At 45.6% G+C, this 12807-nt stretch overlaps 2 protein-coding genes across 2 annotated transcripts in view; one reads left to right on the plus strand and one right to left on the minus strand.

Moving 5' to 3' along the window:
• Nucleotides 1-9578, plus strand: part of LOC135904112 (uncharacterized) — a 34542-nt gene extending 24964 nt beyond the window's left edge. Inside the window, exons 17-21 of the mRNA XM_065434732.2 lie at nt 747-990; nt 4511-4735; nt 5453-5616; nt 8767-8904; nt 9428-9578. Coding sequence (XP_065290804.2) covers nt 747-990; nt 4511-4735; nt 5453-5616; nt 8767-8904; nt 9428-9533 — 877 coding nt within the window. The 3' untranslated portion in view covers nt 9534-9578. The remainder of the gene's footprint in view (nt 1-746; nt 991-4510; nt 4736-5452; nt 5617-8766; nt 8905-9427) is intronic.
• The window catches only part of LOC135904071 (uncharacterized), a 592735-nt gene that overhangs the window by 307193 nt on the left and 272735 nt on the right, over nt 1-12807 (minus strand). The gene's annotated exons all lie outside the window — the stretch shown is intronic.

The following is a 12807-nucleotide window of genomic DNA, read 5'->3' on the forward strand; positions in this document are numbered from 1 at the left end:
GAGTGACAGAGTGCACATTGCGTCACGTTATTCAGAGTCAGCGTAATATTAGGAAAGAAAACGAGTAAAAGATTTGCAATGCTGGATTTGCTTCCTGTTGAATATTCCGGGTGTTCGCTAACTGAGTTGCGTTTCGCTCTTTACAGCGCATGCTTGTTATGTCTGCAAACATTGTTTATTGTCTAATTGCAGCGCCTCTCGAACTATACACGATTCACGTACGAGTCGAGTTCTGTGCATTCTTTTTCACACCAATATTACCTATCAGTTGCTGAAAGGAATTGATATATTTCAAGTGCTTCGTGGTTCGGGACGTTGTCTCGATTATATGAAGCAATATGTTAAAACATAAAGAAATGCGAGCATCACAGAAAGCTGCGGGCACCTGTAAACGTAGTAATATTTCGATGGCGGCAGGTTTTGTACGCAAACGAGAGGACTCGTGCTGAGACAGGACACGACCTCAAGCTTCCAACTGGATTTTTTTTTTTTGGTGCAGGGTGAAGTTTATGTACAGATATGATACGACGTACATCCGGTTGGTTTATTGGGAGGGGGGGGGGAGAAGAGCCCGAGAAAAAGCTTTAAAAAAACAAGTTGCGTATGAGTGAGGCTAATCAGTACGACACAAATATTAACTCGTCCAAGCCTCACGCAGTAATGACTTAGCAGCTCGTTTTTATGTGCTGAACAAGTTCAGCAAGTGATCGCTATTTCTCTCCCTTTGCATTCTCGCGGGCTTTCAGGTTTGTGCAGGAGTATGAGCGTAGTGGCATTCCTATATGGGGCCTGACAACGCAGAACGAGCCTACGACGGGCTTCGTACCGGGCTTTCCCTGGCAAACGCTGGGTTTTACGCCTAAGACGCAGAGGGATTTCGTCAAGCTCGACCTGGGGCCGGCGCTGGCTGAAGCCGGCTATGGTGCGGACAAGTTGCAAGTGATGATCCTCGACGACAATCGCATCGTTCTTCCGCACTGGGCAGACGTGGTACATTTCATTTTTTTTCATTTATTGAACCCTCAAGGCCAAAGGCATTAAAGAGGGGAGTGGTTAAAAAACAGAAATACATAAATAAATACAATGCATATTACAGAACAAGTATTATCATCTTCCTGTTATACAATGTTAGCTAGTGCAGAACGAAAATGCTGGTTATCAGTTATGTCGACTATATCTGCGGGAAGGCGGTTCCATTCGCGTGATGTGCGAGGCAAGAAAGACTGAAATGCAGTTTTAGTGTTACATGTCACTGTTCCGCGATCATTCCGACGCATAGTCGTTGTGTTGCGTGAAAAACCTCTTTCACAGTAAAAGCATTTATTATGATAGTGTTATGAGTTGCGTAGTTCAGAATAAAATTTCAATTTTCTCACGAGATGTTTATATAAACAGTGCAGGACACCCAGCTAAACAACTTTTGGTGTACAAAATTCTTAAAGCCTGGTAAATGTACCTAATTGTTAAAGCACAATAGTACGAGAAACGATATTTTACCATTCCGCATGCCGATTATAACGTTAAGAAGATAGCACAATACTAGTTCTGGTTTTACACAGTATGGCGGTGAGCGATATTCTACTGCCCACGCTTCCATTCATTTTCATGCCTGCCCGTGACCGTCGCAGTAATGTCAAAGTGCCTTGAGAAATATTTATGGAGGAAAAATTAATCGACGATTACCATACTGCCTAATGCGAAATCTGAGCGCCGCTCTGTACGTGTTTTTCATTCAGCGATATATGAAGGCATCGCACCGTACCGATCACTGCACCGATATAAAGACCGGCCACACAGTTGCCGCTTCCTGGCAACTGCAGCTTATGCAACCGTAATCGTTACCGGGAAACGCTTGCGGCGAACGCTATGCGCGAAGGCGAGCTTTCTGATACTTTCTTTCCCCCGCACGGCCGGAGCCATCGCTGCCGCGAATGCGCGGACGTGAACGCCATCTGGTGGTGCTTCCAGGTGGTTTCTTCCGCTTCCCTCCTCATGCTTCCGCTGCACCCTCCTGCTCCACCTTCCTCCTCGCGCTCTCTTCGCTCTCGCCGTCTTTCATCTTCCGCTGCACTCCGCGTTCGCTCTTTCACCCTTCGCTGTGCTCGTTCGTTCAGTTACGCCGAGATACGACGCCGAGGCACGCCAATGATCAACGCAGGAACGGACACCTAAGAGTAGCGCTCTAAAGAACTGCACTGAGCCACCAGGATTCAACCTCCGTACTCACACGTTGCCAGTGAAGGAGCTAATCGTCCAACGGCTCCACCGATACTACAGAACGGACTACTAGGCCAAGAGGGCGCGCTCGTGCCATCAGCTGCAATGACTGGTTGACGCGCTATGATTGGCTGGCACCCAATCGGCTTCTAGTTGTCGCTACTGGATTGCAGAACTATATACGCCCCTCCTTCGTATTCTAGCACGTTGTAATCCCACTTGTGGAGGGCGTGATTTTAGGGCATGAAGAAAGGCAAAATATTAAAGGGAGCGATACGTGACAATTTTGCAGCCGTCATAAAGATAGCAAGAATAAGGACCTTGAGTAATAATTCCTTACCACTTAATAGGCAAAAGTTAATAGCCGCCGAGCGCGCAGAGTGTATGGGTACTACGGGCAGAGAGAGAGAGAGAAAGAGAGGCAAACGAAATTGGAAACGCAGATAGGTAGAGAACCGCAGGTAGTAAACCGAAAGAGAAACTTCTGATTTATCACCTAACAATGATGATGAGGTAAGAGGGAAAGAAATAGGGGAATGATAGCAGACAAAGAAAGCAAACGTGCGGGAAAAAAAGGCAGGTGTGCGGGAAAGAACGCTTGGCAGTATCAAAGTTTTTATAACAAGCTATCTAGAACATAGAGATTTCAACAGAGCGTTGACCGACTTCTGGTTTGACGATCCTATGGCCGGCACTCCAGGATTGTCTGCTCTGAAAGCGACCGGTGGTCAAGAGGGACCAACGCGGACGTAAGCCACCACCCTTCCGCATTGCAGCCAAGACAATGGCAAATAACGCGTTCGATAGTTTCCTCGCGGCCGTAGTTGTGACAGCATGATCAGAGTTATTGAATTATTCTGCTAAGGGGAATTGTATCTTGTATACGATAGGAGTTGTCAGAAATCAGTATAAAAACTACCAAGGAACAAGCTTCTTCACTGCCAGCCGACGGCCAAAATGCTTTCCTAAGAGGCCCAAAAGCTTCTGCTTGCAGACGTCCCAACTCGTTATGTCATGTTCGTGGGTCTCGTACCATGCTGTGTCTGGAGGTAGAATAACACATTCTCTTGCATTAGCGTTGGGTCCCACCGATTATTTTCGCTTACACGCTCATACCAGGCAATCCAGTCTTCAACGTCCGTACCATTGATGCCATTGAAGGTCCCTGAGTCTCGCAGCTGGGACAACACGACAAAGGTCAGAGTCTGCGGTACCGGAGGTGCCGCAGACTCTGACCACCGTCGTGTTGTCCGTGGTGTTGTCCTCTTGAAAAGTCCGGAACATATGCCCGGCAAGGGCATTTGTTCCAAAAGTCAAGGCGGGAATGGGTCCTGAAAGAATTGGGGGAGGGGGGGGGGGGGGGGGGTCGGCGTCAGATCGAAGAAGTGGTCTTCCCGATACTAGCTGCCTGACGTCATGCTCCCTTCCATTCTTTTTCCTTGCTCCATCTTTTTAGGAATGCGTCAGGCCTATTAGATCAGGCTTCATGATTCGTCTTCGTGACGATGCACCGCTGCTGAAAAAATGGAGCCAAAATATACTCGCGCCACCGAAGCTAGGGCACGGCGGACTTGACAGACTGTCGAGCAGAGAACAGCAGCTTTCCGTTGACGTCGGGGACCGACAAGCTTCAATGAACGCGCCTCTCCACCTAGTGCTGGGACTGTTCCACGCGTTTTGCACATCCCTATGTGCTATTTGATAGGTCTTTCGAGAATTCCTCTCAAAGTTAAATAAAAAGGTATCTCGAAGCAGAAGCTCATGACTCATTAGAAACAGCATGTTTCCTTGTACCTCCCTAGTTTGCTGATGACACCTGGTAATATATTTCCGTTGTGAAGATGTCTATCAGTGTGCTCTACGTAAATTTGTGGTATAACATGAATTAAAGCGCGAAAGAAAAATGAAAACAAGACCAAACATCTGCCCATGTTATCATTATCAGCTTGCATGACATTGTCATGAGTGGCAAAAGATGTGGGGCTACAGCGCACTAATCCATTGGAAAGAGAGCGATGCCGAAATTCACTCTCTAATAACCGCGCCATGAAGTATTCCAATTCCAATTTTTTTTTTCACGTTTCACTTCATGTAAAAGACGTGCTGTGAAAAGCATGCCTTGGTCCACGCCTCGCTGACGGCTCCACATAACAAGGGTTCTCATGTAGTTTCGTTACTGGTGTCACGGTGACCTGGCTGCCATCAAGACAAACTTCGTTCATCTCCAATTGCATTTTAAACAGCGACTACGCTATTTTCCCCCCACTATCACCTTTAACCGTTTGCCACACAGGTGCTAGGCGACTCGGAGGCAGCCAAATACGTCCGTGGAGTCGCTGTCCACTGGTACATGGACACCTTCATTGGCCCATGGGTCCTCGACAAAGTGCACCAGAGCTTCCCAGACACGTTCATTCTGGCCACAGAAGCATGTTCTGGCTTCCAACCGACTGTTAAAGACAAGGTCATACTGGGAAGCTGGGAACGCGCAGAACAGTACGCCAGCGACATACTAGAGGTGAGGCTTTTAACCGTTCAACAGCGCGTTCAACCAAACTCTCCAAAATGTGTAAATAAATAAATAAATAAATAAATAAATAAATAAATAAATAAATAAATAAATAAATAAATAAATAAATAAATAAATAAATACAACGCAGCCTATTTTGAGCCCCACGCATACTGCCCTCTTCTGTTTTGGACTGCACCGTAAAATACGCAAGCACTTTAAGCATTACCTAATCCTTCACAAGTGGCAAGTCCTGCGTAAGGAATGAAAAAGAACCGGCTCCCATTCACAGACACCAAAGAGGAAGCGTAAGTTAACTAGGGAATAGGTATGTACAAGGCAAACAACACTGTAGACAAAAATAAAGAGACAATGGGACGATCCAAGTCTCATTATTCATGTCATGAGCCTGTGATCACAATTCAAAGCATGCATTAGAGTGCGCGTTATTTAGAAATATAGATAAAAAGATACTGCGCGTAAACCGACAGTGCGTTTCAAGCGAGTAGTCCCAACAACCTAAGTATCGGATAAGAAGCACTGTAAGCAAACAATGCGGTATTTTTTAACGTAGTAGTTCCCTGCATTTGCATGTGTTTCTCCTTTATATTTTTGAAGCGTTCTTTAGACGACACAAATTGTATGATGCGATACGTTTACCGTACTTTTGTTGGCTGTTGGCTCGAACGGTGGATTATATATATAAACGGTTTTTGTTATCCTTAGGACCTAAATCATTGGGCTAGTGGATGGACAGACTGGAACCTTGCGTTGGATCTACAGGGAGGCCCCAACTGGGCGAAAAATTTTGTCGACTCGCCCATCATCGTGAATGCCACTGCTAAGGAGTTCTACAAGCAGCCGACATACTACGCCTTGGCCCACGTCAGGTGTGGCTTCATTATTTTGTATATTTAAAAAAATTTGTTTCTGTATTCTACGGTAGACCCTCATCACAACGAAATTGGTTTTTAACAAACAATGAGTATAATGAATTAATCATAATTTCTATTGAGCAAGCGAGCGAGAGAGAGAGACAGCAGAGAAGTTTATTTAAGAATTAGCGGAGACAGCATCCAATTTAAAATCTCGTCTTCATGAAATAACGGTTTTCTGTAAACTGATATAACAAACCTTCTTTTAGTTCGTGGTAGAGACTTACCGTTATTTTCTTTTTACTTTTTTTATCTAATACATTTGCCGCATGGCACATGTACTCAGAACAGCAAAAGAGTGTCAAATAAATTCATACAGCCCTATTTATTTCTCGTACTACAGCAATGAAATAGCGCTTTTGTTGTCCGTTATCTTGCCAGTAAAGACATCTGGAAGGAACATTAGAATTTAGTTTGGCCTCCCTGAGCATCTTCTGCCTCAGTACCAGGACACAGCCTCCAAGGGAGATGAATGGCCACCGTAGACACAGGCACCGGGCACTCAGGACACGTCGTGCCAATTAAGCCGAAAGCTGGTGGTGCGCGAAGCTGCTAATAATTACAATCTGAAGCAGCAGTCAAAAACATTCACTAACAGTCTGCTACCTAGAAACCACATGACTCCCACTGCTGTATCAGCGGCCCAACTTGCATTCTGCCACTGCCGCCTCGCCCCCCCCTCCCTCCCCTAACAAACTACGTCGCTACCCACTCTCTCCCGCGGTCTCCGTGCCCATCACAATGTGCTTTGGTTCAAAATACTGCATAATTACGCCGGAAACAAACGAGAACAGAGCCTGTGGCCTGCGGTACTTGAAGGAAAGATGCTGCTTAAAAGCGACCGCGATAAACTGCTACACGTGAGCGGACAAGGTGTCATTCGCGTCCATGGACCATGCATATACTTCATAATCATCCACTTCGTTTTTCGTACTTCGCGCCCTTCGTGATTTGTTCGCGCCGAGCCGCTGTTATAGCCAGGATCGGTCACCCAGTGTGACGTATGATCATAAAAAAGAAGAAAAAAATCTTTCGTTATAAACTAGGACCTCTGACCTAACGTTCTTGGCAATCGGTCAGCTTATTAGCATTGTAAGCATTTTAATAAGGTGTTAGCATTAGGAGTATCGAAGTGGAAAGAAGTTTGTGTGTGAGGAGTGAGGGGAAGCCGGTCTCGTGCTAGAGGTATAGGGAATGATAGAGCTTATCAGAGCGCGTATGTATGTATGTATGTATGTATGTATGTATGTATGTATGTATGTATGTATGTATGTATGTATGTATGTATGTATGTATGTATGTATGTATGTATGTATGTATGTATGTATGTATGTATGTATGTATGTATGTATGTATGTATGTATGTATGTATGTATGTATGTATGTATGTATGTATGTATGTATTGTGGGGATGCGCGACCCTCGCGCCTCCCCTGATGTTTTTCCCGCATAGCGCGTCTCCTGTAGTGCGGCTTTGCCGCGCACGCGGCGTCGGAGTGGTACAAGCGTGGTGCGAGAGATGGCGCGAGCGTCGCGCCGCTGCGCGATTACTTGGGTTCGGGAAAGACAAGGCTGGCTCTCTTGGCTTGGAGACAGCCAGCGGGACGAGACGTGCCGCACGTGCAGCAACGCTCTTCCCCGGCGGGTCGCCGAACAGCGCGGACATCCCGCGCGCGCGGCGACCGATGCATCTGCGAGACCGCCTCGCGTGGCCGCCTTCGAACGCGCCACGATTCGCGTGACTATACACGCGAACGACCAGGCGTTGGGATCCAGCATGGAGCGAACATATTCGCTCGCGAGGACGCGGTGAGTCGGACTTCTAGATTTGTCGCGCGCCCATCGGCATGTTTTATGGATAGCAACTCGGCTAGCAGGCATTGATGTATGAAAGGTGCAATAAATGCCCTTGTGATTGTTTGCACTACTGTGTTGCCGTTCCTTTGTCCCAAGAGTACGGTGTGAGATACCCCACATCAGACCCCACAGTATGTATGTATGTATGTATGTATGTATGTATGTATGTATGTATGTATGTATGTATGTATGTATGTATGTATGTATGTATGTATGTATGTATGTATGTATGTATGTATGTATGTATGTATGTATGTATGTATGTATGTATGTGTGTGTGTGTGTGTGTGTGTATGTATGTATGTATGTATGTATGTATGTATGTATGTATGTATGCATGTATGTATGTATGTATGTATGTATGTATGTCATGACTCTTCGCTCCTTGAAGATGCAGGACACGTGCCGAATGAGCTCCAGAATAACACTTCGCAGTGTGTGGTGAACGCAGTTTAGATAACGAATCAATCAGTCTTTATTTTCGTCTTTCGTATACACCATAGAACAAAAAAGGTGGCAAGAGAAAAAGCTGCTTCCTCGCAGCTTGTCTGAGCTCCTGCCACCCGGGACCTCGAAGAGATGCGACGGAGTGCTCACGCATTTCTTTTGCATTTACCGCTAAATCACCGCTAAATGTTGCTTGCAAAACTCGTATCCCAATGCCAGCACGAACAATTTATTATTATTTTCCTTCTGTCATTTAGAGGGTGCGCTGGGGCAGCAACGGGAGTTGTACGAAATCAGAGGTTTTTGGTGCTCCGCCGCCACACTCACGAAACGCTGATACCTGTCGCACACTGCTACTGTTGGCTATTGCACTAGAAAACATTCCATCTTGCTGATGAAGACACGACAGAGAGCAAGTTTTCGCGGTTTTTTGACGGTCCATTGCGGGTTTACGGCTTCGATTTAACCAGTGGTAACTCACAGCGCACCCCCTTCCTTTCCCTCCTTTCCACCCGCTTTACAATACCAGCGGCGAGGGCGGACAACCGTTATACCGAAGTAGGTTAACCTCCCCTTTTAATATTAGAAGGTGATTTTACAGTATAGTAATAATCCTTGGATAAAAAAAGTTTGATTTACTATTAGTGCCGCATTTCTTGCTCTCGTTACCATACTTCATGGGGAGATTTCTTCCTATCGTAATATCGCGGGTACATGTGCGCAATTTTTCGCCTCGGATTTTTACAGCTCATTAGGCATGTCGAAGTGAAAATGTTTGAACCTCTCTTCATATTTTTGCAGCAAATTCGTTCCGAGAGGCAGTGTGAGGGTTGCGTGTCGACTGGAGCGGTCTCTTCTTCAAAACAGGGCTGCAACTAACCTCCAGTATGCGGCATTTTTGACGCCAGATTCAGCGGTTGTGGTGATCGTGTTGAACAGGTGAGCATCCGCTTTTTATTCTTGGAGCTATCCTGCGACTATAGGCTTTCACGTTGCGCGTGTGTCACTTAGGCGCATACAGTGCACATTATTCCCTCGTGTATGTTATCAATCGACCGGTATATACTGCTGAATCGTCCACATTTCTATTTTCACCGCTGTACAGCAAAAGATACCGTTGTCGACGCCTGCGTAAGCTGAAAAAATGTTTTCGTCATTACATCTTTCGCATTCTAATCATCAACATTAAATTACACATTAAATTACAATCATCAACATTAAGCATCAACATTAAACATTACACTCGGCCATGTAATGGAGACAATATATTCTCACTTTGTCGTTAGGCAGAATCGTAGGTATCATGGGTGCATGGTCAGTGCTCATATGGCAAGCGTTATCCTACATTTTCGCTTAGTTAGACGTAATCTGTACTGCACTGATGATTCTTGAGTGCTGTCGATTTATGCTACCTGTATACCCACAGCTTGCCAATGCGCTCTCTTGCTTGTTTTGTTTTAAGGGATGACAAGAAACACGCGTTGAAGATCAAGGACGCGTCTGGCTCTCGCACCGTGCAGAAGATCGTCAACGAGCGGTCGATAACGACGTTTGTTTGGCAGTCGTGAACATATATCCGTTTTGGAAGCAAATAAGAAGTTTATTTTTTGCATTTTGTGGTTGCATTTATTGATTGCTGAGTTGTAGTAACAAGATGAAGTCGCGCTATTTAAAGTAATGTTTAATGATGCGCAAGCACGATTTAATATAAAAACAATCGTGCAAAATCATGATCCCCTGCATACAAGTTAAAATCATCCAACCAGTGAACTTGGGCTAGGCCGTTTCCAATCTGTGGGACGAGTCACCCCAACGTTCCCTATGGGCCACCCAGTATCAGATCTTGGTCCACCCGATGTCACGCGTCACATGAGCTACAGATTTCAAACTGGACGTACAGGAAAGCCGGGGCCCCGGCACGTCGCAGAAAACACTGCACAATGGTTCCTGTACCTTCTTTACCCCATACGGTAACCAATACCGTACAAAAAAATGTAAAATTAAATTCTGGTGGTCTACGTGCCACAACTACGATATGATTATAAGGCACGCCGTAGTGGGGCACATATGGTTAATTTTGACCACCAAGTGTTTTGTAACGTGCGTCTAAAACTCTCGTGTACTTAGGTTTACGTGCACGTTAAAGAAACCCAGGTAATCAAAATTGATCTGGAGTCTTCAACGATGGCATGCCTCATAATCAGATCCTGGTTTTGGCACGTTAAACTCCATAATTATTTAATACTCACTGCTACGTAGCCTATGTAGTTCTTCATTCATTTCAATGTGCAGCCTAGATGGCTTTGTTATGTCGTCATTGTTTAAACGAACTAAAATGCTCGATACATTGACTCGCCTTTAATTTTTGAATCCTTCGCTTGTTAGTCCACGCAATCAGCTAAAAACCCATGCTTCATTGGTTTAAATTTTGAGAGCTTCTCGATTACGAGTGGTTTGGTACATTACAGTATTGCTGCTTTTACTATCACCTGGTCGCGTTATCTGATAGAGCGATTGCTGCACGTTTTGAATGACTACCTCCCTCCACCACACGACATGAGCGCGACGCAACCTTCAGGCAGCCTCGAGAATTCCCAACCGCCCACCCGTCCAGTGGGAAGCCCTGATGACAAGCTCGAACTCAACATTAGTAATATAAGAAAGTTGCTCAGACCCTCATAACCAGCGAGAGCCCGTGTGGCAGGCGCGGTAGGCAGCAAGAGCCGTAAGAGCCCTGGACTGAGGGCACCTCCTCGCGCAAGGAGGAAGGCACCTGCTTGTTCTTTTCTCAATATATTTTTTTCAATAAGTATTATTCGTCCTCCTGACCGTACAAAACTGCTACGCAGTTCCTACACTTCTTCAAATTCAATGTACTCTTGCGCTGACACGTACTTACTTTTTCACGTTTTCGTCTTCATTTACGGTCTCTGTCAAATGCTCCAATAGATAATGCGGCGAAGATAGCCATTTAGCCAAATATCGGCGAAGATAGCCATTTAGCTGTCTTCACCGTACAGCTGCTATCTCAAGCTGTGCTCCACTCCTTAAGTACACGGCAAAGAAGACCACGTCCCAGTCTGCAACGAGACGTCCTCTTGACTTACCATATGTGACTTTGAGGTGCTCACTCAAAGGGTTTTTCACATTAAAGTTTATGCATTACGTTTTTATCTTGTGTCGTTAGGTAATCTAGTGTGATGGATGCTGTTTGACTACACGAAGTCACGTAGGAGCTATGAGAAATACCGTAGAGAAAGTTTCCAGACTTTTGGCCGCCTTTTGTTTGCTAGTGTGGCAGCGAAGACTCGGTACAAGAGCGTTTTTGCAAGACGCCACCGCGGCCACACGAAACCAATCGCTGATGCTCGTGCTCGTCGGCATAGCCTCTTAGCCACTGTGGTGGGTCCACCAGTCTTCTTTCCAAAGATCACCGTCACTTCATAATTCTGCCTGCGCGCTTCATCTGGACCTTACATAGAGGATAATGTAATCTGCACACACAACATTACAAGGTGCTTCTCAGGTTCCTTGCTCCGTAAGGACACCCACTACCTCGCCATTTTTACAGCAACAGCTATTATGGGCTCACCTTACTAGTTGTTTTTATGTCCACCGCTGCCGTCGCTGAAATCCCAAAATTATTACAGTGGAATTGCTAGAACCTCGCTGGGTTCGTCTTGACGTTCGCAGCTTCGCCGAGATGAGGGCGAGAGATCTGAGAGAGAGCGAAAGTAGAGTATAAAATAGCATCCTGCAGCATAGCGACGCGGCGAGGGTGGGTGGAGCCTAGCAGGGGAGAAGGAGAAGCACGGCGGGGACACAGCTAGTGTGACGTCATTGCTATCTGATAGAAACCCGCGCCCTCACTTCGGTGGTCCTCTTTCTAGCAGTGAAAAAGAAATTATATGTGGCTCCGCTATAGCATGAACCAGACACTAGCGGAGCTGGAGGAAGCCCAGGAAAAGTTAGGCTAAGTGTGGGGTTTGCACTACTTTACTGGCCTTCGGCCAGCTCCACGGTTCTCTCGTGTTTACGATAGCCGAGCTACGCATAATTTTTTGCGAGAAAAATAGAAAGAAAGAAAAACTCGCATGGTGCCGCGAAGACTCGAACTGACGACCAACAAATTGACAGTCCAGACTTTTACCTTTCAGCCACTTCGCCGATGCTATAGCAGTGGAGGATATAGATCCTGGTGAGGCGCGATCGCGTGATCAGCTGCCCCCCTCCCCCCGTCATTGGCTAACAACCGCTCAAAATCTTTGTACCAGATAGAGATAGCGTCGGCGCCTTCTTCGTGGTCTAGCATGTCGCCTCTGCAGTTGCGTGTAATGACAATGATTGATTATGATAATGATTATACTTCAAGATATGGCACTTACTCAAATGGATGGATGGAAACAACTTGATAGAAACTTATTCGAAGCGGAATTGGGCGTGGGCTAGGAAACTAGCGCGACCTAATTGACCTAAATAAAATTTTTCCCTCCATCCACCCATGAATCGGTGGGCTTGAGCGCACTGATGTTTATGTGAACGAATGGATAAGTAGTAAATTTGAAAATTTTGGAAGAAATGGTGTTTATTAAGGAATTCGAACCAGATTAATAGACGATTACAGATTTAAAACAAAATGAAGAAGCAAAGGTTTCCTGAATTATTTAGGCTGAATGAAATTATAAATGGGGATTGGAAGGAGAAGTGTGATCAACATGGTGACCATTTTGTAGCATAAATGTAATCACACAGAACGCCAAACACGTCATTTTAGCTAAAACCTATAAAGCTCCGAGAGAGAGAGAGAGCAGCATCAAAGCCGTTAAATGTAATAGAAGTTTA

The sequence above is a fragment of the Dermacentor albipictus genome, chromosome 1 (genome assembly GCF_038994185.2).
Source record: "Dermacentor albipictus isolate Rhodes 1998 colony chromosome 1, USDA_Dalb.pri_finalv2, whole genome shotgun sequence".
In the NCBI taxonomy this organism is placed as follows: Eukaryota; Metazoa; Arthropoda; class Arachnida; order Ixodida; family Ixodidae; genus Dermacentor; species Dermacentor albipictus.